We start from the raw sequence: 26,889 nt of genomic DNA on the forward strand, positions 1-26,889 counted from the left end.
GATGAATCAGACACCTTATTGTTAGCAACAGCTCTGATCCTACCGGAATCAGAAGTTTCTTTGACTCAATGGAGGAACGTAGTCAGATAAATGCTGATGAATGTCTTGCTCGAGCTGTGTATGAAACCGATTCGCCTCTGATGCTCACAGGCAATGTGTATTGGGATAAATTTCTGAATGTTCTTCACCCAGCATACACCCCTCCAACCAGACATGCTTTATCTAATAATTTATGGATGCAGAGTTCAAGTGAAGGTCAAGCAAATCATAGAGAAAGCAGACTATTGCAATCATCTGATGGGTGGTCGAATGTTCTTGGGCAAAGAATAATTAACATCCCCACCCCTCAAGCAGCATTTTACAAGAGCGCAGACACAAGGGACTACAGACACACTGGTCTCTACATTGCAGATGAGCTGAAGGCAGTTATCAATTACCTTGGACCACAGAAGGTATTTGCACTGGTAACAAACCATGCTGCAAACATGAAGGCTGCTTGGTCTAAAGTGGAGAAGTCCTACCCTCACATCACACCCATTGGCTGTGATGCTCATGCATTGAATCTGCTCCTCACGGACATCATGGCACTGAAAACAATGGACACACTCTACAAGAGAGCCAAGGAAATGGTTAAGTATGTGAAGGGTCATCAAGTTATAGCAGCAATCTACCTGACCAAGCAAAGTGAGAAGAATAAGAGCACCACCCAGCAACAACTCTTAGGGTGGTTATGTCATCATCTTTGACTGTCTCCTGGGGGGGGGGGGGGGGGGGGGGGGGGGGGGGGGGGGGGGAGTCCAAGAAATGGCCATATCACAGTCTGCCGATATGGACAGTCCCATCAAGAGGATCCTCCTGGATGAGAGTGGTAAGCAGCCTGAAACCTACAGCAGTAGCCATTGCACGGATTGAGGGAGACAATGCCATACTGTCTGATGTTCAGACTCTGCTTGCAGATGTAATATAATAAATCCATACTGCCCTGCCCACTTCAATGTTGCTCCAAGCAGAGGGAACTACAGTTCTGAAATGCATCAAAAAGCGTGAAGACTTCTGCCTGAAGCCCAAACACACTGCAACGTACATGTTGGACCCCAAGTCTGCTGGCAAGAGCATCCTGTCTGGTGCAGAGATCAACAAGGCCTATGGTGTTATCACTACTGTGTCTCGCCACCTTGGCCTGGATGAGGGCAAGGTTCTTGGCAGTCTGGCGGAGTACACTTCCAAGCAAGGGCTTTGGGATGGAGATGCAATATGGCAGTCGTGCCAAGATATCTCATCAGCCACCTGGTGGAGAGGACTTTGTGGATCTGAGGCTCTTTCCCCACAATCATCCTCCAAATCCAACCAACATCAGCCACCTCAGAGTGCAACTGTTTGGGAACACACACTTACACCAAAGCACGCAACAGGCTGACCAAAACAAGGGTTGAAAAATTGGTGGCCATCCAGACAAATTTTTGGCTTTTTGAGCCTGACAACGGGCCATCCTCAACAAGGTTGGGTTGTGACAGTGAAGATGAGGCCTCAGAGTCTGACTGACAGTCAAGAGGTGGACATTGAGGAGGTCCAGGGAGAAGACATGGAAAACTGAGAGGAAGACAGTCTAGAAACTAAAGCTTTGGTTATCATCTTAGACTTATATTGAAAACGTTTTTAGGAGATGCGATGGAACAATATTAATTAGCATTGATTTAAAAATCAGTAGGCTGTGTGTTACATGTTAAGGCACTTCCACTTATAATTACACTATTATAATCTTCCGATTCCATCTGCAACCTATGGCTGCCTGAATAAATATTTAACTTGGGTAATTTAATAACTCAATGGAAAAATAACGTTTGCTCATATGTAGGTGTAATAATCCTAGCATCATATGTATAGCAATGTTGGAAAATATGTTGCATTTGGTTTTGTATGTATTCATTAATATGATCTTCTTTTAGAAGTGGTGTTCTCTACCATAACACGTGTTTTAACCATGTCTGATGAAATAACCAAGTTCTCACTAACGTGTTTGAGAATTGAAATTCATAATCACATTTGCAATATTCCCCCCCAAAAAATGAGTAGGGATGAACGATATATCCGTGTGTGAACATATCGGAATTGCCCGATATTAGCTGACAATGCCAACATCAGTATCGGCCCGATGTCTAGTTTAACGGCAATGTTAAAAACAGATTTCAAAACTACCGTGCATACCTATATGTAGGTACATGACGATGCCACGGAAAATTGTGCGACACGTGCAAAACAGCATTCCTAACCTAGCCCACAATGTTTGCTGTGTGGATCAAGCAGTCAAGTCGAGCAGTCATTTGAAAGAGTAAGAACATTTCAGCGAGAACTCAAATTTTGAAATCCTTTAAAGCCAAGATAATGGAATTCATTGCACTTGACAATCAACCGTTATCCGTCGTGGATGATGTTGGCTTCCGCTGACTGGTCAAGCACCAGTACCCACTACCAAGTGTGCTATTTTTCAGATGTTGCCCTCCCGGAGTTACACAGTAATAAAATCACTGCTATTAGCGTCACGACATACATGCTATGGAACACCGTTTGGGTTTGTCTAAAAAAGATACAATAGTACCGTCAAAGCTGTACAAAAAAAAAAAAAAAACACACCGGCCACAAACGATGTGTTTACAATACCGCGTTGGAATTAATGCATAATTTGTTCGACCGCAACTTCTGGGGTAGCTAGCTTTGGCTTAGCACCAATACAACAAACCTGAAAACAATGACCAGTAGAAACTGCAATCATTTTCATTATTATTCCTTATTTAGGAATCCTTGTGAGTAAGTTTGTAAGTCGCTCTGGATAAGAGCGTCTGCTAAATGACTTAAATGTAAATGTAAGTATTAGCTAGGTTGCCACTTGTTGTTCGCCTACTGAAATTGAACTTCAGGTCATGAAAATAAATAGCAAGCCAGTTACTTAACCCTATTGCCCAAAGCTAACGTTATAAGCAGCAAGCTAGCTTCATCTGGCTAGTGAGGCTCGAACGGACTGGGTAATGTGTTAAAATGTGAAGCTAGCCACAATAAAGATTAGGCACAATAGTGGATTTTGCAGTTTGCCTTCAAAATAAAAGTATGACATTGACAGTGATGCAAATGAAAACAAATAGAATTATGCCATACTTTTATTTTGAAGGCTAACCGCAAAGCCCATTATTGTGGCTAATCCTTATTGTGGCTAGCTTCACATAGATGGGTCCAACCACCATCAATCAAGTAGTGTCTTATAAATTAGGGTTATTTTAGATGAGACCTAGCTACTGAAACAGATGTCATTTTGCTATGTTTTTGGGGAAGAACATTGTTTGCATCCATGAGCTAGCTAGCTTTCTTCATGACCAGCATATGTATCGATTAATCATTGTGACATGAAATACGAGTGAGTGTAATCAGTGTAATAATTACATTAATGTATAAACGTGTTAAATTATCATATTCAGGTCCTGATTGGTCAAAGTGTTATTTGACGTGCATCTCTTTTGATACAAAGAGCCAAACGGCGTTCCATAGAAATCCTGTTTGAGAACAAAACGACTGAACAACGAAACAGCACAGCAAGTAAGTGAAAGAAATAGGTTGATTATGTTTTACTGGTAAGGGGGACATACGTAAATGCTAACAAAATAACTTTTTGGTCAGTGTGGTGTGTGTGTAACCTTTATTTAACTAGGCAAGCCAAATTCTTATTACAATGACGGCACGGACGACGCTGGGCCAATTGTGCGCCGCCCTATGGGACTCCCACTCACGGACGGATGTGATACAGCTTGGATTCGAAACAGGGACTGTAGTGACACCTCTTGCAGTGAGATGCAGTGCCTTAGACCGCTTTGTCCATGTGTGTGTTAACTATTTAACTGTACTAGAATGCTTAACAGGGTGCAAAACATTTTTAAATATCGGTTATCGGCATCGTTTTTTTGTCAAGGAAAATATTGGATATCGGACAAAATGTCATTTCGGTGCATCACTAATAATTAGCAATTAGATATTGTCCAAATCATGCAGCTCTCATCTGTATCACACCTATGATGCATATTCATGGTATTAAACAGTAATTTAAAACTAACAGGACAGTCAGATTTTCACATTATCCTATGATATTACGTTCTGAGTTATATCTGTGGACAGTGTAGAGCATATACATTTTTTTATACAATATCGTGACGCATAGTTTTGACAGTATAGCAATATTATTTTTGCGCTAGATGGCTATAAGTGCACCAAAATGTCAGTATCTTTTCTTCATTAGGTTATTCTCCCCATCTTTCAAAATTAGGGAGCCAATTGGTTCATCACTTTTAATGGCTGATCAGAACTCTTTCATGGCTTTCTTGTCCCTCTGCAGACAGAAGGGGAGCAATATGTTTGGAACATCAAAACGCAATGAAAAAGTCACCATCTCGAATTGCAATACTTAAAAAAATAACAATACCGTGTTGGCACCTAAGTACCGTTATCGTATCGTAAGGTCCTGGCAATTCCAAGCCCCATTGACAGAGCGGTGCCGCTTTCTGCCTACAACTTGAGGATTTTACATGTTGTGGTGGTAGTCTGCAAAACCATGGGTCGCACGAGCTGAATTAAATGAAAAAGGCTTAGAAAATAAAAAGCTTGAAGTACGCTCAGTGGACATTTCACAGATTTGTTTTTGTGAAAAAATCTTAACAGGAATTTCGCATTAATATGAAACGCATATACTAAACTATGAAAATACTATATCTGTCTCAATCGATATCCATCTTACCTCTATTGTTTTATGTCCATTGGATTAGAGAAGAAAAAATGACGAGTTCAACAGTGAGCCTATCAGTTAATTCTCGCACAGCATCCAACCAAGATAAGCAAGGGTATTTTCTAGATATGACCACTTTCTGGTCTTTTTCTTCCCTGATTTAGTCACCATAATTTTGGCCATCCTATTATTGAGACATGAGGGTTGGAACATCTGCTTTCTTAATAGTATCTACACAATTACCATTATTTTACCAATTGGTTCATATATACACGTTTGACTGGACACCTTAGTGTTATTTTCATTGAATGTTAAACAGGCCCATGTAAGCCCACGTAACCTTTTTGAAACAGTAGGCATTAACTAGATTCCATTTATTACTTTCTATTACAAAAGACCATTAGAAGAAACCGTTCTCTGGAATAGAAATCTACCCCCATATAAGAAATATTGCAATAAATCACAGTTAATTATTGTGAATTATGACAACTGCCAAATATCTGTGCAACTAGGCATAAACTGATTCTTGGATTGCTGACACATTTGCCACTACATGCAAATTCTCCCTCTACCTAGGTGTAGTATGTGTCTGGGAGTTAATGCTAGCAGTTGTAGCCAAATTAAGCTTGCATCATACATGTGGCGTGTGTGTTTAAATAAGGTGCAGCAGTGCTAGGCAGTCCAGACTGATGACTCAAACCTTCAGGAATGACAGACCGAGGAACCGGTGACGTCACTTGTTTATTTGGTTGCTATGAGACTCAACTGCCCCAACTGTCAAGAGCGCATAAATTCCCGCTCCCGAGCAGTCACCACTCTTCTCTTCCATCTCTTCTCTCTGCAGCATGCTCTCGCTGCTCCAATGATATGGGCAGCGACCATGTAAAGCTTTAACATTCAGAAGTGCGCTGGTTATCAAGTATTATTTATTTTTTTAAATTGAGAGATGAGCTCGATTTTTTCTCTGACCGCTTACATAATGACGCATTTCTCACACAACTGTTTTATCCTCGCCCGAATGATCGGAATCTAGAATTACAGGGACTCTGCAACTATATTCAATATGCGGTACAAAATTGAGGCAAATAAACTCTTTTCTGTCTGCATTAACCAGGACAACACATAGGTCTTTCCATCACTGTATGATTTGCGTGCAAATGAACTCGACCCATACGGACAATGTCAAATGTCATACATCGAAGCACCTGACTGAGCTGGGTGCGCAATTACACAGGTACAGTGGGGCAAAAAAGTATTTAGTCAGCCACCAATTGTGCAAGTTCTCCCACTTAAAAATATGATAGAGGCCTTGTTACGTTCCCCAGTTTATGTGTTGTAGTTTGTATGTTTGCATGTGTTTATTTCAGGAAATGGCTTCCTGAAATCCCTCAAGCAGCTGATTGGTCGACTCCATGGCTAATTGGAGAGCTGACCCCGCCCCCTCGTCAAGACAGCTGTCTCCAATTACCCATTCCTTCAGAAGCTATATAAAAGCCAGTGTTCTGTTCAGGAGAGAGAGATTTTCTGGGAGGTCATTGCAGAGATTTTGCTAGAGGTTGATTTTGATGAGAGTTCATTGCTGGGAAGTTGGTATGTTTTGTGAGTTTGTTGCTCAGATAGAGCTTATTTGATGTCCTTTGTTTCTTAGTTTGTTTGAAATTGTTTAATATTCTGTTTCATTTGTTCCCAGGGGAGAAGGGGAAGGCACCTAGGGAGTGCTTAGGCAAGAGGCCCGCGGGCATACATATACCCGTAGCATATTCGCTGTCTAGGCACACTAGGTATGACCTGGGCGGACCACCCCCTGTATTTTGGTTAGGGCACCAGGTGGTGCTAAATTAGGTAAGTAGTGGGTAGGCAGGTAAGATAGGAGAGGGGGGGCTTTGAGATTTACTTTCTCTGCTTTGGTTCCGTCCAGCCCCTTTTCCCCATATTACCGTGTAAAGGAATAAAGTCCTTGTAAACGGTACCACATTCTGCCTGTTATTCTTACTCGCACCTACAGTCCATACATTTTTCTCTTCACGGAGAGTTTAGTTGTAGCAGGGTGTTGCGTTCCCTCTTCATAGAGGCGTGCGTAACAGGCCTGTAATTTTCATCAAAAGTAGTACACTTCAACTATGACAGACAAAATGAGAAGAAAAAAATTGTAGGATTTTTAATGAATTTATTTGCAAATTATGGTGGAAAATAAATATTTGGTCAATAACAGTTTCTCAATACTTGGTTATATACCCTTTGTTGGCAATGACAGAGGTCAAACGTTTTCTATAAGTCTTCACAAGGTTTTCACACACTGTTGCGGGTATTTTGGCCCATTTCTCCATGCAGAGCTCCTCTAGAGCAGTGATGTTTTGGTGCTGTTGCTGGGCAACACGGACTTTCAACTCCCTCCAAAGATTTTCTATGGGGTTGAGATCTGGAGACTGGCTAGGCCACTCCAGGACCTTGAAATGCTTCTTACGAAGGCACTCCTTCGTTGCCCGGGCTGTGTGTTTGGGATCATTGTCATGCTGAAAGACCCAGCCACGTTTCATCTTCAATGCCCTTGCTGATGGAAGAAAGTCTTCCCTCAATCTCACGAGACATGGCCCCATTCATTCTTTCCTTTACACGGATCAGTCGCCCTGGTCCCTTTGCAGAAAAACAGCCCCAAAGCATGATGTTTCCACCCCCATGCTTCACAGTAGGTATGGTGTTCTTTGGATGCAACTCACCATTCTTTGTACTCCAAACACAACGAGTTGAGTTTATACCATAAAGTTTTATTTTGGTTTCATCTGACCATATGACATTCTCACAATCTTCTTCTGGATCATCCAAATGCTCTCTAGCAAACTTCAGACGGGCCTGGATATGTACTGGCTTAAGCAGGGGGACACGTCTGGCACTGCAGGATTTGAGTCCCTGGTGGCGTAGTGTGTTACTGATGGTAGGCTTTGTTACTTTGGTACCAGCTCTCTGCAGGTCATTCACTAGGTCCCCCCGTGTAGTTCTGGGATTTTTGCTCAACATTCTTGTGATTATTTTGACCCCCCGGGGCGAGATCTTGCGTGGAGCCCCAGATCGAGGGAGATTATCAGTAGTCTTGTATGTCTTCCATTTCCTAATAATTGCTCCCACAGTTGATTTCTTCAAACCAAGCTTCTTACCTGTTGTAGATTCAGTCTTCCCAGCCTGGTGCAGGTCTACAATTTTGTTTCTGGTGTCCTTTGACATCTCTTTGGTCTTGGCCATAGTGGAGTTTGGAGTGTGACTGAGGTTGTGGACAGGTCTTTTATACTGATAAGTTCAAAGGTGCCACTAATATAGGTAACGAGTGGAGGACAGAGGAGCCTCTTAACCTGTTGCGACTCTAGGGGCAGTATTTTCATTTTTGGGAAAAAATGTTCCCGTTTAAAATGGGATATTTTGTCAGGACAAGATGCTAGAATATGCATATAATTGACAGCTTTGGATAGAAAACACTATTGTTTCCAAAACTGTAAAGATAGTCTGAGTATAACAGAACTTATTTTGCAGGCGAAAGCCGGAGAAAAATCCAATCCGGAAGTGCCCCATATTTTGAAAGCGCTGCGTGCCAATGAGTCCCCATTGAGCTGTGAATGGGCTATGAACCAGTTTACGCTTTCTACGTATTCCAAGGTGTCTAGAGCATTGTGACGTAGTTTTACGCATTTATGTTGAAGAATACCCGTAGGGGGCTACATTGCGCAAGTAGTCACATGATGCTCCCGGAGAAAATCTGGCGAAAAGTACAGAGGTAGCCATTGTTCCAATCGCTTCTGAGAAATCAATTGTCCCGGTGGATATATTATCGAATAGATATTCTAAACAACGTTTGCCATGTTTCTGTCGATTGTATGGAGCTCAATTGGAATATTTTTCGGGGTTGTCGTGACCGCAATTTCCGGTCGATTTCTCAGCCAAACGTGAAGAACAAACGGAGCCATTTCACCTACAAAAATAATATTTGGGGGGGGAAAAAAATGAACTTCGGGCTATCTACCTGGGAGTCTCGTGAGTGAAAACATCCGAAGTTCAAAGGTAAATGATTTAATTTGATTGCTTTTCTGATTTGTGACAAGGTTGCCTGCCGCTAGCAAGGCATAATGCTATGCTAGGCTATCGATAAACTTACATTTGCTTGTCTAGCTTTGGCTGTAAAGCATATTTTGAAAATCTGAGATGACAGGGTGATTAACAAAAGGCTAAGCTGTGTTCCAATATTTCACTTGTGATTTTCATGAATAGGAAGATTTATGTCCGTTGCGTTATGCTAATTAGTCCTGTTCACGGGATGGGGTGTCACTAGAGGTTAAAGAAGAAGTTACAGGTCTGTGAGAGCCAGAAATCTTGCTTGTTTGTAGGTGACCAAATACTGATTTTCTACCATAATTTGCAAATAAATTCATTAAAAATCCTACTATGTGAATCTGGATTTCTCTCATTTTGTCTGTCATAGTTGAAGTGTACCTATGATGAAAATTACAGGCCTCGCATCTTTTTAAGTGGGAGAACTTGCACAATTGGTGGCTGACTAAATACTTTTTTGTCCCACTGTACTTTCCCGAAACCGGACACACACACACACACACAACTGTATTCGTTATCCCTGTCACGCCCTGCCTCCAGTCCACTTACCGATATCTGAAGTGAGCCTCATCAAAATTGCAACAAGCGGTTCTGTGAGAATGTAATTTAATCAGAAGCTACTGACAGATATCTGGGTAAGGCTGTGCTCAGAGTGTCCTGCCGTGGCAAATCACGCTGTTAAAACCTCTGAGTGTAGGGGGCAGTATTTTGATGTTTGGATGAAAAACGTACCCAAATTAAACTGCCTATTTCTCCGGCTCAGAATCTAGAATATGAATATAATTGTCAGATTAGGATAGAAAACAAAAGTTTCCAAAGCTGTCAAAATATTGTCTGAGTATAACAGAACTGAAATTGCAGGCGAAAACCTGAGGAAAAATCAAACCAGGACGTGGCTTCTATTTTGAAAGCTCCATGTTCCATGCCTGCCTTCGCTCCATTTAGAGGGATATCAACCAGATTCCTTTTCCCATGGCGTGAACAGTCTTTAGACAGTTTCAGGCTTTTATTTTGAAAAATGAGCGAGAAAGATTACATTGCGTCATTGTATGGCTGGTTGTCAGCAGCGTTTTGTATGCGCAACAGCTTGGAGCAACCATTCTCTCTCTCTCTCTACTATTGAAAAAGCTATTTTCCCGGTTGATATATTATCCATTATATTGTAAAAACAACCTGAGGATTGATTAGGAAAAACGTTGAAGTGTTTAAGAACATTTGGTTGACGTGTTATTTTGGATATAAAAATACATATTTATGGAACAAAAGGAACATGTATTGTGTAACTGGGAGTCTCGTGAGTGCAAACATCCGAAGATCAAAGGTAAGTGATTTAATTTATTGCTTTCCTGACATTCCTGACCAATCTACTTGGCCGCTAGCTGTTTGCAATATTTTGTCTACTGATAGAGATGTGCTTACATAAACGGTTGGTATGCTTGCGCCAAAAAGCTTTATTGAAACCTGACACACCAGGTGGATTAACAACAAGCTAAGCTGTGTTTTGCTATATTGCACTTGTGATTTCATGAAAATTAAATATTTAGTCATTTAACTACTTGGATCTAGGGGGCTCAATTTTAATTTGGATGAAAAACGTTCCCGTTTTAAACAAGATATTTTGTCACGAAAAGATGCTCGACTATGCATATAATTGACAGCTTTGGAAAGAAAACACTGACGTTTCCAAAACTGCAAAGATATTTTCTGTGAGTGCCACAGAACTGATGTTACAGAAAAACCCAGATAAAAATTACAATCAGGATGTGCCGCATCTTTTGAAACCGCCTCATGGCAATGACTCCTTATCTGGCTGTGGAGGAGCTAGGAGTCAGCTTACCTTTTCCACGTGTTCCCCAAGGTGTCTGCAGCATTGTGACTTATTTGTAGGCATATCATTGGAAGATTGACCATAAGAGACTACATCTACCAGGTGGTCGCTTGGTGTCCTCCGTTGCAATTATTGCGTAATCTCCAGCTGCAGTATTTTTCTGTTTGCCTTGGATGAGAAACCGACTGCCAGGAATGATTTTTCATCGAATAGAATTGTGAAAAACACCTTGGATTGATTCTAAACAACGTTTGCCATGTTTGTCGATATTATGGAGCTAAATTGGAAAAAAGTTTGGCATTGTGTTGACTGCATTTTTTTTTTTTTTCTTAGCCAAACGTGATGAACAAAACGGAGCTATTTTTTTATATATTTTTTTTATTTTACCTTTATTTAACCAGGCAAGTCAGTTAAAAACACACCTTTATAAAACTGGTTAAATCACGGCTGTGACTATAACAGAACGTGCGTTTCATCGAAAAGTGCAGGAAAATCTGATCACTGAAAATGGGAAAATATATCCATGCGCCGCTTGACCGTGTTGTTGAATGGGAACCACATTAAATGGGGCCGAGGTTGCAATACCTACAGCTTCCACACAATGTCAACAGTCTTGTCATTTGCCTACGATTTGTTTCTTGGTCAAACGGACACAAGGCAGCGCATTTCTTCCGGTCTCCGACCGGATATTTTGGTTGAGATTTACCCGGACATTATTTCCAGACATACAGCTATAGAATATACATCGCCTCGTGATCAATTTGATAGATTAATGTTTACTAATACCTAAAGTTGCATTACAAAAGTATTTCGAAGTGTTTTGTGAAAGTTTATCGTCGACTTTTCATTTTAAAAAATGACGTTGCGTTAAAAAACAATATTTTTTCCCTTGATCACAGTCTTCATAGATCGATATCTTGGCTATATATGGACCGATTTAAACGAAAAAAAGACCCAATAGTGATGTTTATGGGACATCTAGGAGTGCCAACAAAGAAGATGGTCAAAGGTAATGAATGTTTTATATTTTATTTTTGAGTTTTGTGTAGCGCCGACTATGCTAATTATTTTGTTTACGTCCACTGCGGGTCTTTTGGGGTGTTACATGCTATCAGATAATAGCTTCTCATGCTTTCGCCGAAAAGCATTTTAAAAATATGACTTTTTGGCTGGATTCACAACGAGTGAAAAAGTAGGGGGTAGGAGTAACAGGTTAATAAGCGATCAAATTGATCACGAGGCGATGTATATTCTATATGGGTTACGTCTGGAAATAATGTCCGGGTAAATCTCAACCAAAATATCCGGTCGGAGACCTGAACAAATGGCTCGTCTCTTCTTCGTTTGACCAAGAAACAAAGCCTAGGCAAATGACAAGACTCTAGACAACGTGTGGAAGCTGTAGGTATCGCAACCTCAGCCCCATTTAATGTGGTTCGCCTTTAACAATGGGTTGATGTGGCGGATGGATATATTTTTCCATTTTCAGTGATCAGATTTTCCTGCGCTTTTCGATGAAACGCACGTTCTGTTATAGTCACAGCCGTGATTTAACCAGTTTTATAAACGTCCGAGTGTTTTCTATCCACACATACTAATCATATGCATATATTCCTGGCATGAGCAGCAGTTGCGCGATTTTTAACAGAATGTTCAAAAAAGTAGGGGGTAGGAGTAACAGGTTAATTCAGTACCCTGCATGTGCATGTGAACGTTTGAGTTTTAACGAGTGCTATTAGCATTTAGCGTAGAGCATTTGCATTTCCAGATGTCTAGATGGGACGCCTGCGTGTCGAGTAGGAGTAAGAGGTTAACAGAACATGCGTCGAAGATGAAATGACGTACGCCCTTACTGCGCACTTTGAAGATTTACTGTTCACATTTACTTTTCCTCAGCCAACAAGACAAACAGCAAAATCACTAGCTTATGCATAGGGCAGTGCATGAGTTTCCAGTTGGGGAAAAAAAAAAAAAATCACATTTTTACCATAAAAATGCACTATCACCACATTTGCAGACTTAAAGAGTATGTAAGATATCACATTACAAATAGGCCAAGTAGAGTGGATAGTGATTGTTATATTATTTAGGCTAAACTCACTGTTCACAAAAAAAACAAAAGAAAGACTTGCCTATATGGCTGAGCACATTTTAAAAAGCGTAGAGCAGTCTCAACTTGTGGGTCACGACCGGATGTTTTCAATGGGTTGCAGGTGTAAAACAATATATTTATGAAAGAAAAAAAAGCGCAGTCTGAACTTAAACCAGGTAGAAGATGTATAGAAATAATCATTAATAATTTAATCTGACATTTAATTCAATATAGAGTTATTAACCGAGCTATTTTTAGTTGATTTTGTAGTTTCAAACCAGTGAGTTTATGAACATTCTTAATCAAGAATATGGGAAACATTTAATTCACAATGAAAGGTGGGAATGTTGTTCCCTTGTCATATAATTGCTACATTTAGACAAATACAATATGACATTCATCTAAAGCTGGAGGAGGAAATTGTCAAAAAACAAACTTAATAGCACTGACCGGGGACATAGCTGATTCTCTCCACTGGTGCCAGTAAGATACTGTAGGCTATAGACCTAGTGTTGTTCGCTCAATTCAAATGACAATTTTGATAATTAAAAGACAGATGAGTATTTTCATTGTCTTCTCTTTACAGCAATAGCCATTTGCTTTCAAAACTATGTATTCCCGTGATTGAATTTTGAAATATTGTGATATGCCTGGCTAGGCCTCTACTTTTTAGACAGTCACAACTCATGCATCTATTTGGTGTGCGTGCTGCCTTTCCTTTCCGACTGTAGGCAATGCAACAAAAAATGCTTGGAGCATTGAAGAGCTGCTGGCAAACACAGGAAAGTGCTGTTTGAATGAATGCTTATGAGGCTGCTGCTGCCTGCCACCGCTCAGTCAGACTGCGCTATCAAATTAATTATAATAAACACAGAAATACGAGCCTTAGGTGGTCAAATCCGGAAACTATCATTTCGAAAACAAGACGTTTATTCTTTCAGTGAAATACGGAACTGTTCCGTATTTTATATAACTGGTGGCATCCATCAGTCTAAATATTCCTGTTGCATTGCACAACCTTCAATGTTGTCATAATTACGTAAAATTCTGGCAAATTAGTTCGCAATGAGCCAGGCGGCCCAAACTGTTGCATATACCCTGACTCTGCGTGCAATGAACGCCAGAGAAGTGACACAATTTCACCTGGTTAATATTGCCTGCTAACATAGATTTCTATGTTAGGTACATGTTGGAGCAACGACAGTCCTTTTTCAGCGAATGCGCACTGCATCTATTATATGCAACTAAACTAGTAATATCAACCATGTGTAGTTGTGATTATGATTGATTGTTTTTATGAGATGTTTAATGCTAGCTGACAACTTACCTTACCTCTTACTGCAATCTCCTCGTGAGGCAGGTGGTTGGACTAGTTAACCGTAAGGTTGCAAGATTGAATCCCTGAGCTGACAAGGTAAAGATCTGTCTTTCTGCCCCTGAACAGGCAGTTAACCCACCGTTCCTAGGCAGTCATTGAAAATAAGAATGTGTTCTTAACTGACTTGCCTAGTTAAATCAAGTTTAAATAAAACGTTCTAAAATATGTTTAAAAAAAAGGCAAAATCTGCATCCAACATGACCGTTTGTTATGAAAACTTGAAAATTGGTCGTAATTAAATCGGCCATTCCGATTAAAATCGGTCGACCTCTAGACTGAAGGGTGCAATTGAGCTTTTCTTTTTTTATTCTATGCAAGTTACCTATGATATTACTATTCCTTTGTTGCATGCATCTGTAGCTCCTGAACATCATTCATCCTATAAAAACCAGCAGAATGACAGCAGAATCTGAATAATACAACATAAAGAAAACAGAACAGGACAAACCTGACCCCACCCTGCTCAGGAAACAGTGTGACTGACGCCACCCGGACAGACACATTGGACCCCAAACACACAGTGCACAGCACAGCCCCACACCTGTGCATGCATGCAGTGCGCGCACACACACACACACACACACACACACTACATCATGTTTGGATAACATGAAGAATGGGCTTGAAACCTGGGCAAAATCATTTTGCAAAAAGGAACAGTCATCATTTGTGTGCTACATGCTGCGCAATACTTATGACAACACTGAAACAGAACACTGCAACCCCTGAGAGACCAGCTTAATCTAGAACAGCACGGCCTGGATTGGAATGCCTTGCCGCTGCTTTAGATCCATGGGAGAACAGGGGGTCTAAACGGTGCATCCTCTGGACTCACAACACAAAAACAGGAGTACACTTACAACCCAAGTCCATCCAGAGCTAGGCCTAGTCAACATCCTGCAACCACAGCCTTGGCAGACAATACGATAATTAAAGTAAAACTATGAAAAGCTTGCCCTACCCGCTAACACCGACCTGTGCTAGCCAAGGCACAATGTAAACAGACAATCATGTAATGATGATTGCCTGAATAACCTTCCTTCCTGAATCACATGGTGGCATGACACGCAACCAGTCTTTTTCACGCATGCACAAACAGGTGCAGCAACTGTTTATATGAGAGAGAGACAGATAGGGGTAAAGAGAGAGAGACAAGAAAACAGAAATAGCGAGAGTGAGACGGTGAGAGAATTTAAAAAATACCAAGTGTCAGCCAAAGTTTGAGTGCTAGCCTGGGGGGGTTCCAGTGTGTTGCATTAATGAGTTCTAGCCACAGGTTCCTCATGCCTCGGGCCATGAGGCTACTATCCTCTCCTCTACGCAGGACTACACCACATCCTGAAATCCCTGGAATGCATGAGAGAGTGCCTGAATGTTACTTGCCCAGCCAGAGGACCAAATAGCAAGAAAGCTCTGACAAAAGATCTGTCCTGTTCCTCCTTGCAATGGTTGGCATGAGAAGTTAGTGAGTGCTGTGCATGCATTTTTAAACATGTTTGCAAATCATCTTGTCTTACAGTCAGGGACAGGGGTGACCTTAACTCGAGCAGGCAGATAGTGTTGCACAATCATGTTCCTTGTTGTTTGTTTGTCTCTCTCCCTCTATGTTCTGCACATGCCGGACAGAGGGGTTGCGTCCCAAAGGGCACCCTATTCCCTACATAGTGCACTACTTTTGAACAGGACCTAAAGGGAATCGGGTGACATTTCCCCATTTGGGATGCAGCCAGGGACTCTAGAGGGGGGAGGAGAGGGCAGCTTTGTTGGAACTTGGAACTCTACTATTGACAATATGACATCATTGCTATAATATTCAAGCCCAAAGCAATCCCAGTTCCAGCCTGAGGTTTCCCCCGCTTTTCCGGAAAAACATTGGTCAAAACCAGAGGGCCCTCCAGTAAGTGCCTTGCATGCAGGGCATGTTTATGTCTTAGTCCAAAATGTCACCCTATTCCCTATATAGTGCACTGCTTTTGACCAGAGTAGTGCACTATAAGGGTAATAGGGAGCAATGTGGGATGCAGCAAATGAGTTCGGACAAAAATACAATGAGCCTGCAGTGCACAAACTGATTCCTGGAAGAGAGGAACTTCAAGTTCCCCAGTCCCCACCCATACGCTGCAGCTGCATAACCATGAGCAGGGTAAGTCTACCTATTAAGCCCACCAAAATCTGAGTTGACATTTCTTACAAAAATGAGAGCAGTATGTTAGAAAAGTGGATATAAAATATAAGATTCATCTCATGTTTTAATGAGACAAACATTTAAATCTCTTGAAGTTATGACTTTACTTACGTGTTTTAATAAATGTGTGAGAAGTCCGGACTGGGCTTAATGGGTTCCGACTGTACGCCTTAAACCCATGGGTGTTCCAAATAAGCCCACCTCTTAAACAATCAATGTTGAAAACTTACAAACTGACACTTCTTTTATAAAATTACATTATATGAATCACCCCTAAAATAAAATGATCATTGCTATTCATCATGAAAGTAGCACTTAAAACAGGGGGTGTCCAATTGTATCCACATAGAACAAAGTGGACTTGGGCTTTTGTTGTTGCTGACCAGTACACGCCCGATTCAAATAATCAGACTTCAATCAAGACATTAGTCAAATCAGGTGTGTTATTGCTTAGAACACAAACCTGCACCCACACTGGCCCTCTGTGGATAAGAAGCCATGCAACAAAGACCAGGACACAACTTTTTAGGAATTATCTGAAAGCTAATTCACATTTACAGTACTGCTATTCTTGTTAATTAGTACAACTCATCTTCCTAAGGCATATCTGAAGACAGTTTCAATCTCCCACTCTGTGTATTAAATAAAGTACAGGTGGACAAAACAGATTCACCTGGATGAATGAAAGAAAGACAGGTGTAGTCTCCCAATAGTCTTCTTCGCTCTCATTTGTTTGCATTTTTATCCACCGCCTGTGGTTTTTGTTTCTCTGATATCCCTCAACCCTATATTTCTACATCAACATTCTGAGCACAATGATTGCTAATTGTTTCGAATCTTGGTAAAGGCACCATGGGTAGATGCACCATATGCATAATGGTAGTTTGTGTTAAAAAATCAACTTAAAATCTGATTCAAAAATCATTTATGCTCATGTTTGATTGAATATTAGGGATATCAAACTATCCTTGTGTTTCAATGCATACTGGCCTTAATTGGAGCAACAGTGATTTGTTGAAGAGAATAGCAAAGTCTACTCATAAAATATTTGAAACCAATGGTTTGGGGTATAAAGATTAGAGGTCGACCGATTAATCGGAATGGCCGATTAATTGGGGCCGATTAATTAGGGCAGATTTCAAGTTTTCATAACAATGGAAATCTGTATTTTTGGGCGGCGATTTGCCGATTCTTTCCCCACACCTTTATTTAATCTTTATTTAACTAGGCAAGTCAGTTAAGAACACATTCTTATTTTCAATGACGGCCTAGGAACGGTGGGTTTAACTGCCTTGTTCAGGGGCAGAAAGACAGATTTTCAACTTGTCAGCTCGGGGGATCAAATCTTGCAACCTTACAGTTAACTAGTCCAACTCAATAACGACCTGCCCCTCTCTCGTTGCACTCCATAAGGAGACTGCCTGTTACGCAAATGCAGTAAGCCAAGGTAAGTTGCTAGCTAGCATTAAACTTATCTTATAAAAAACAATCATAATCACTAGTTAACTACACATGGTTGATGATATTACTAGATATTATCTAGCGTGTCCTGTGTTGCATATAATCTGACTGAGCATACAAGTATCTGACTGAGCGGTGGTAGGCAGAAGCAGGTGCGTAAACATTCATTCAAACAGCACTTTCGTGCGTTTTGCCAGCAGCTCTTCGTTGTGCGTCAAGCATTGCACTGTTTATGACTTCAAACCTATCAACTCCCGAGATGAGGCTGGTGTGACCGAAATGAAATGGCTGGCTAGTTAGCGCTCGCTAATAGCGTTTCAAACTTCACTCGCTCTGAGCGTTGGGGTGGTTGTTTCCCTTGCTCTGCATGGGTAACGCTGCTTCGATGTGGTGGCTGTTGTCGTTGTGTTGCTGGTTCGAGCCCAGGGAGGAGCGAGGAGAGGGGCGGAGGCTATACTGTTACATTGGCAATACTAAAGTGCCTATAAGAACATCCAATAGTCAAAGGTTAAGGAAATACAAATGGTATAGAGGGAAAGTCCTAAAATTCCTATAATAATTACAACCTAAAACTTTCTTACCTGGGAATATTGAAGAATCATGTTAAAAAGGAACCACCAGCTTTCATATGCTCTCATGTTCTGAGCAAGGAACTGAAACGTTAGCTTTCTTACATAGCACATATTGCACTTTTACTTTCTTCTCCAACACTTTGTTTTTGCATTATTTAAACCAAATTAAGCATGTTTCATTATTTATTTGAGGATAAATTGATTTTATTAATGTATTATATTAAAATAAGTGTCATTATTACAAATACATTTTTATTTTATTTAAACGGCCGATTAAAACGGTATCGGCCTTTTTGTTCCTCCAATAATCGGCATCGGCGTTGAAAAATCATAATCGGTCGACCTCTAATAAAGATACACTAGACTACAATATTATTTAAAGTTAGGATTGATCATATTTCATGATATTGCTTTGTCATTTACATTCTGTGTAGTGCGCTACTGTACCCTAAGACCACCTGAGATAAATGTCAAATTTAACAAAAATGTATGTATAGCAATACAACGTTCATTTAACAGTGAAATTAGAAAAGCCTTCAAAAATGTAAGCTGTAAATTGCCTGAAATCTATTCACTGAGTGGTGTTGGTACTGTGAGACAGACATGACGGCACAACTGCTTGCATGGAAAAACTATTTTCAATTGGCAAGAAAAATTAATGAATGCTCATGAAATATGCTGTCATGTTTTTACATTAGCACATGAATATCTTCATTTTAGAGAAAGTATGATCACTTACTTGAGAAGTTACAAAAATGTTTATCGGAGGGTAGCCTAAATGCCAATTGTTTTTTTTGCAGCTTTGAAATTGATAACACACACAATTGTCAATAACTTAAAACATTTGATTGGCTTAAAATTGTAAAAAGTTGTAGATAACCATTTGAATTAGTTGAAACAGCAGAAAATATTTGTTTTCTAGTTTACTTGAATCCAAAGATGGAAGTGTGCTTAATGGGTATGCTTACTCTACATACCAAAATGTCACCCTATTCCCTAAAAGAGTGTTTTCACACATGGTCCTCTTTAAAAGAACCGATTGGAGTCCTCTTTAAAGTGAACTCTCAGGTAAAAAATAAATAAACAAATAAGAGCTAAAGAACTCAATTTTCTTTGTATTCACACTGCCATTGGTTTGAATGAGGACTCAGCTCTTTTGACAGTTCACTTCACCCGTTTTGTGGTCCGAATCATCTTTGCATTCACATTGCTATGTTTAGAAAGGAAAAAATATATTTTTACAACATTCAATCAATGCACTCCGGGATTTGTCAAAGTGCAGGACAAGCCATTTCATCAGAACGTATTATCGGACAGCTAGATATGCCAACTTACATTTTGGAAGCGAATAGATTGCATTTAGTTCAAATATGAGACAATTGTAAATCAGAAGATACTATTAACATGTAAATATTGTAAAATAATAAATAGCAGAAGAATAACTGCTGATTAAATAATATTATAATTGACAAATGTAAACCCAATATCGGTTACTGCCCTTTAAGAGCTATAACAGATTTTGTACCATACAGGATGTTGTGATTCTCACCAAATACATAGTCTTCTCACACTATTCAAAAACCACAATCGAACAAGTCTGAAAGATCAAATCAAATCTCTGTTCATCACATGCGCCGAATACAACAGGTACACCTTAGTGAAATGCTTACTTACGAGCCCCTAACCAGCAATGCAGTTAAACACAGATTTTTAAAAAGTAACAAGTAATTAAAGAGCAGCAGTAAAATAACAAGACTATATAAAGTGGGGTCACATATTGCAAACAAATAATCTGAACCAGAAACTACACTAACTACTGCCTTTTTCAGGACCCTGTCTTTCAAAGATAATTTGTAAAAATCCCAGTAACTTCACAGATCCTCATTGTAAAGGGTTTAAACACCGTTTCCCATTTTCAATGAACCATCAGCAATTAATGAACATGCACCTGTGGAACGGTCGTTAAGAAGCTAACAGCTTACAGACAGGAGGCAATTAAGATCACAGTTAAGACAACTTTGGACACTAAAGAGGCCTTTCTACAGACTCTGAAAAACACCAAAAGAAAGATGCCCAGGGTCCCTGCTCATCTGCGTGAATGTGCCTTAGGCATGCTGCAAGGAGGCATGAGGACTGCAGATGTGGCCAGGGAAATAAATTGCACTGTCTGTAATGTGAGACGCATAAGACAGCGCTACAGGGAGACAGGACGGACAGCTGATCATCCTCGCAGTGGAAGACCACGTGTAACACCTGCACAGGATCAGTACATCCGAACATCACACCTGCGGGACAGGTACAGGATGGCAACTACAACTGCCTGAGTTACACCAGGAATGCACAACCCCTCCATCAGTGCTCAGAATGTCCACAATAGGCTGGACTGAGGGCTAGGTTAATTAGCTTGTCCTGCGTTGCATATAATTAATGCGTTGCCTGTTAATTTATCATCAAATCACAGCCTACTTCATCTTTCCCAAAAGGGTGATTTATTCACAAAAGTGCATTTGCAAAAAAAGAACATTGGCTGCACAAATGTACCCAACCATAAACATCAATGCCTTAAATCAATACACAGTAGTATATTTTGTTAAACCTGCATATTTTAGTTAAAATAAATGCATGTTAGCAGGCAATATTAACTAGTGAAACTGTGTCACTTCTCTTGCATTCAGTGCAAGCAGAGTCCAGGTATATGCAACAGTTTGGACCTGTTGGATCGGAGGGTGAGGGCCATTCTCCCCAGAAATGTCCGGGAACTTGCAGGTGCCTTGGTGGAAGAGCGGGGTAACATCTTACTGCAAGAACGGGCAAATCTGGTGCAGTCCATGAGGAGGAGATGCACTGCAGTACTTAATGCAGCTGGTGGCCACACCAGATACTGACTTACTTTTGATTTTGACCCCCCCCCCCACAAATTCAGGGACACATTCAATTTCTGTTAGTCACATGTCTGTAGAAATTCTTCAGTTTGCTGAAAATGAACAGTTGACAGTGAGAGGATGTTTGTTTTTTTGCTGAGTTTACTTGGGAATTTCTGTGCATCCTTGACAATTGCTAATCAATATCTAAAAACAGCACTTTTTCCCCCTGCTAATCTGCACATCATTATCTTCTCCCTTTTGGGACACCAATATGAGGGTTTATGGTAGGGGGAAAGGTGTTGCAGTAGTCTAGTGTGGGGGTTTATGGTAGGGGGAAAGGTGTTGCAGTAGTCTAGTGTGGGGGTTTATGGTACATTTACATTACATTTAAGTCATTTAGCAGACGCTCTTATCCAGAGAGACTTACAAATTGGTGCATTCACCTTATGACGTCCAGTGGAACAGTCACTTTACAATAGTGCATCTAAATCTTAAAGGGGGGGGATTACTTATCCTATCCTAGGTATTCCTTAGAGGTAGGGGGAAAGGTGTTGCAGTAGCCTAGTGTGAGGGTTTATGGTAGGGGGAAAGGTGTTGCAGTAGTCTATTGTGAGGGGTTATGGTAGGGGGAAAGGTGTTGCAGTAGTCTATTGTGAGGGGTTATGGTAGGGGAAAGGTGTTGCAGTAGTCTATTGTGAGGGTTTATGGTAGGGGGAAAGGTGTTGCAGTAGTCTATTGTGAGGGGTTATGGTAGGGGGAAAGGTGTTGCAGTAGTCTATTTTGTGAGGGGTTATGGTAGGGGGAAAGGTGTTGCAGTAGTCTAGTGTGAGGGTTTATGGTAGGGGGAAAGGTGTTGCAGTAGTCTATTGTGAGGGTTTATGGTAGGGGGAAAGGTGTTGCAGTAGTCTATTGTGAGGGTTTATGGTAGGGGGAACGGTGTTGCAGAAGTCTATTGTGAGGTGTTATGGTAGGGGGAAAGGTGTTGCAGTAGTCTAGTGTGAGGGTTTATGGTAGGGGAAACGGTGTTGCAGTAATCTAGTGTGGGGGAACAACAAGCGAACCTGAGGAGCTTTGTGTTCACGTTGTCCTAAAAAGGGAACAGGACTACGGAATTCAAGCGAACAGAAAGACCACCTCTCGAGATAGTTTGGTTCATGTTGGGGCTCTTTTGAGGGGTCTGAATTATTTGAGTGTTCACACCACACACAAAACAAACATTCACAAAACACACAGAGTTCACAAAACTTGCCTGAAAGGGACCAAGTGAGAAAACAACCTAATTGCCATGTTGAGCTTGACAAGGAGTGCAATGGAGTTGGAAAGAGCACAAAGAAATTTGGGACCTGGCTCGTCTGACAGCAGCAGTACAGTAACTAGATATTGAAGTCTGCTTGTGCTTGCAAATGAGACTTGGATTGAAAACACAGCCAACCAGTATGATCAAAGTGATGACACAGACAATCAAGAACCACACTAAAGCATTGAACACATTTTAGCACTCTGAACATCATTCTATCCATTTAAATTCAGTCCCCCGTGCAGTGTAGGCCAGGCACTCTTGCATGCCTCAAGGGAGAGAGACATAACATTGGATTCCAGAGAATCTGTCGCCAGGAGTCAGGGGCAAACAAACCCGATGACGTCGTGTGGGGTCAAAAGAGAAGCACATAGAACAAAAACATTCCACTAAAATCAGCTGGAAGCAATAACTCAGAAGCCGTTTTCTAGTGGAATACAGAGCATACACATTGACTGTACATGCAATCCCTGGTTAACAACAAATGGCATCTGAAAATCTCCCGAACAAAGAGCAGGCATCATTGTATATCCTGCAATACTAATACCTACTAGCTCAAGCTTGGAATTAATATTTTTCCCCCTGGTGATTTGCAATGTTTACATAATGATCACACTACAACAGCAAGCACGAAATTAATGGGTGTGTAATTTAGCATATAATATAAATGTTCAATCAATCTAAGCAATCGGTGGTCTATTGTAGCTAGTAAGCTAACTATGTTCCAGAAAAAGGTTTTGGACCTTCATAAGCGTTGCTAGAACGAGATCATGTTCATGTGCCAGTGTTGGCAGCACATAGCTATGTGCTTGTCCTACTGTGTTGAGAACAGTCTTGAATTCTAGGAAAGTTAAATAATACATTCCAAAACATGAGTAGTTTCCCCATCTTCTCAGTTCAAGTCATAGCTAAAAAACAGCATATCATCCTAGCCACTGATGTCTTACTTTTTTTGGCTGCAAGTACAACACTTTATCATAAAATACATGCCCCAACAAATATAACTAGTTATGACGTGGAGCCTAGCGTAGTAAGTTAGCGAACTGCCTAGCTAACGTTAACTGGTTAAAGATAGCTACTATAACTAGCTAGCTAACGTTGGCTAACAATTCATGAAAATTATTAAAACATTTCAATGAAATGTTTCAAATAGAGTTCTATTGAAGTTCGTGCATACCGTACATATAGAAAAATGTTTCCACAATCCTGACGAAAGCTAATAGCTACCAGACTGCAAGAAAGAAGAGCAATGTTTAATTTGCAACTGACAAAAGCGAATTAACTCAACGATCCGTTAAAGTAACGTTCGCCACATAGCTAGCCGAGCAAGTTGCTAGGTAGCTGCCTTTCGATGTTGCAAATCAAATGCCAAGTCAAAGACAGTTAGTTTACCTCTTTCAAAAGGTAAGCGTTTCCTCCATCCCTCCAATAATTCCACAACAAATAGAAACACAGTGCAAAGTTATATTTCAGAGAACAGATGTATCTCCCAAAAACTTTGCAACTTTTAACACTGCAGATACATTGCAACTGCACGCAAACCACTATGTGACAGTAGGTTGCCTTTAGACGCACAAGCGCGCCAATTGACCCGCGTGGGTTGTCACATTCAGCTCACAAAGTGGCAGCAGGCGAAGCCCCGGCTGTGTAGTTTCTTTTCACGAAGAAGCACTGATTATTCGCCTACCTGCTAGGTTCGCTATTATCCGGAGGCTCCATAGCAGGTCGGGGAATGCTCGGTTCTAGTGGTGCATGGGACCACCCATGACCATGCAAGTTTAATAGTTGTTTGCACGTTTTCCTTTTGCAAAAGCTGGGCGAAAGGTGTCTTTCTGTTAAGATTTTTTTTCGCCTGCAGAATTGGGGCTCGCCCGGGTGTGCGCTGCCGCCATCTTTCTAGCAGTCAGGAGGAGTGCTACGGCAACTCGTACAGTTCATCCGTTCAGCAGTCAAGTCATACATTGAACAGCGAGACAGATATTTCACCGGATGTGTAAATGGAAGCATCGTTTGGCGTTTCCACTTACTACCAAATATGGTGATGAGAGGAAGCCCAGTGGCAGGCAGTGGTAGAAGATTATCAAGGGAAATGGATTTTGACCGATATTCTGCAAATGTCCTGATTGATGAAACATTTGATCTCCATTAGAGTTTTCTGTTTCCAAAACTAGAATCTGCAACAAACAGAGTGAACTGTGTTTTGTAGACTTTACCCTTTGCCAAAGTTTACAAAAACATTTGTTATCGCATAAGCGCACATCACAAAACAGGCGTTCCCTAATGGAATTATGCAAATAAATGCCAGAACACGCTAATAGGATCTCAATAGCTCGTGATCTCCTTGCTTGTTCTACCCACTATCCTTAATTTGCTCCCATTGGAAACGATAGGCTCTGGTCTATCTTGGGTTATTTATAAAAAATCTTTGACAAAGTGGTGACGATGCTTCTTCTTCGAGGTTTAATGGCAGACTACACCCTACTGGTGCATTGTCGCCACCTACTGTACAGTGAATTAAAACAAAAATTCAATTTCTGGAAAGTAAAAAAAAAATATTCATAGTTCAAATCAAATTGTATTTGTCACATGCTTAGTAAACAACAGGTGTTGACTGAAATGCTTACTTATAGGCCCTTCCCAATAACACAAGCTCAGGTGCATTTGAGGGCAGAGCATTCATCAACAGGGTTCCTTGTAGTGCCTCCGAGTCCCAAAACACTTTCAGTCGCACTCTCTGTTTGCGCCGTGCAGTTGATAACCAAGGCAATAATCTTTACAAAGTCCACCTACTTAACATGCAACATGTCAGGATCCCTCTGTTGAGGGAATAAAAATCTCTGGTGTCCAGTGGCAGATTTAGGTATGGGCGACATGGGCAGCTGCACAGGGTGGCATCTTGCCCGGGGCGGCACAAAAAAAATTGTAATAGTGATATTTTTGCGATCGTTTTGCTATCGCTCATTTGCACGTCACGTCAATGATATCATGTCACCGTGTGGGACTGTGGGTCAATTAACCTTGTCGGAGTGGGCGCCACGATTCTAGTTCGTGAGCTTGTCAGGCTACTGTCTAGGAAGGTCTCCCTCTCAGGAGTACGAGATGACGGGGGAGGTTGACCTCAGGTCTCCCCACTGGAAGTACGTGGTAGGGGGAGCGGGGGAATCTATCAAATAGAGCACCGCTAACTTTGTACAGTACTAATGCAGTTAGTCAAATCAGCCACACTATGAAATGCTTTCAAATAAACCACAATTCATTCATAATACTGTGAATATATAGTTTCACAGACATATTGTTGCATTTTTTCTGGTTTGTGCAAAATTGTTAAGAATAATATAAAAGCAGTCCGCACACCACTTGATGCTCGAGTGCCAAATCAACACACATGGATCATTTTATTTATTTTATTTCACCTTTATTTAACCAGGTAGGCAAGTTGAGAACGAGTTCTCATTTACAATTGCGACCTGGCTAAGATAAAGCAAAGCAGTTCGACACATACAACAACACAGAGTTACACGTGGAGTAAAACAAACATACAGTCAATTATACAGTAGGGAAAAAGGTCTATATACAATGTGAGCAAATGAGGTGAGATTTTATTTATTTATTTGACCTTTATTTAACCAGGTAGGCAAGTTGAGAACAAGTTCTCATTTACAATTGCGACCTGGCCAAGATAAAGCAAAGCAGTTCGACAGATACAACGACACAGAGTTACACATGGAGTAAAACAAACATACAGTCAATAATACAGTATAAACAAGTCTATATACAATGTGAGCAAATTAGGTGAGAAGGGAGGTAAAGGCAAAAAGGCCATGGTGGCAAAGTAAATACAATATAGCAAGTAAAACACTGGAATGGTAGTTTTGCAATGGAAGAATGTGCAAAGTAGAAATAAACATAATGGGGTGCAAAGGAGCAAAATAAATAAATAAATTAAATACAGTTGGGAAAGAGGTAGTTGTTTGGGATAAATTATAGGTGGGCTATGTACAGGTGCAGTAATCTGTGAGCTGCTCTGACAGCTGATGCTTAAAGCTAGTGATAAGAAGAGGTCTAAGCCATCAGGTGTCCAGTCTAGGAAAAAGAGGAGAGAAGAAGAGGAGAAATGCACAAAAGACAGCTATGTCATCTCTTTATGAGTATAATATTATGCATGTAATGAAATAGGCTAGTATAACACTTATGTTTGCTGGTCTATGTTGCTATGTTGCTTGCTATGCTATTACACATAGGGCGACAATATTCTGTTTTCTGTCCAACGAGCTTACATAACATTGGATATAATTTCACACAGTTCGACAAGGACGGGAGGGGGAGGGAAGACGAACGGGGTGCGAAGAAAGGGC

General features: G+C 40.7%; 1 protein-coding gene across 1 annotated transcript in view; it reads right to left on the reverse strand.

Moving 5' to 3' along the window:
• LOC124039038 (mitogen-activated protein kinase kinase kinase 4-like) overlaps nt 1-24,426 on the reverse strand; it is a 47,788-nt gene extending 23,362 nt beyond the window's left edge. The window contains exons 1-2 of the mRNA XM_046354921.1: nt 24,387-24,426; nt 23,927-24,147 (exon numbers count right to left, since the gene is read on the reverse strand). Of these exons, the coding sequence (XP_046210877.1) occupies nt 23,927-24,147; nt 24,387-24,426 (261 nt within the window). The remainder of the gene's footprint in view (nt 1-23,926; nt 24,148-24,386) is intronic.
• Nucleotides 24,427-26,889: the final 2,463 nt, after the last annotated feature.

This window comes from Oncorhynchus gorbuscha, linkage group LG07 (assembly GCF_021184085.1).
Source record: "Oncorhynchus gorbuscha isolate QuinsamMale2020 ecotype Even-year linkage group LG07, OgorEven_v1.0, whole genome shotgun sequence".
NCBI lineage: Eukaryota > Metazoa > Chordata > Actinopteri > Salmoniformes > Salmonidae > Oncorhynchus > Oncorhynchus gorbuscha.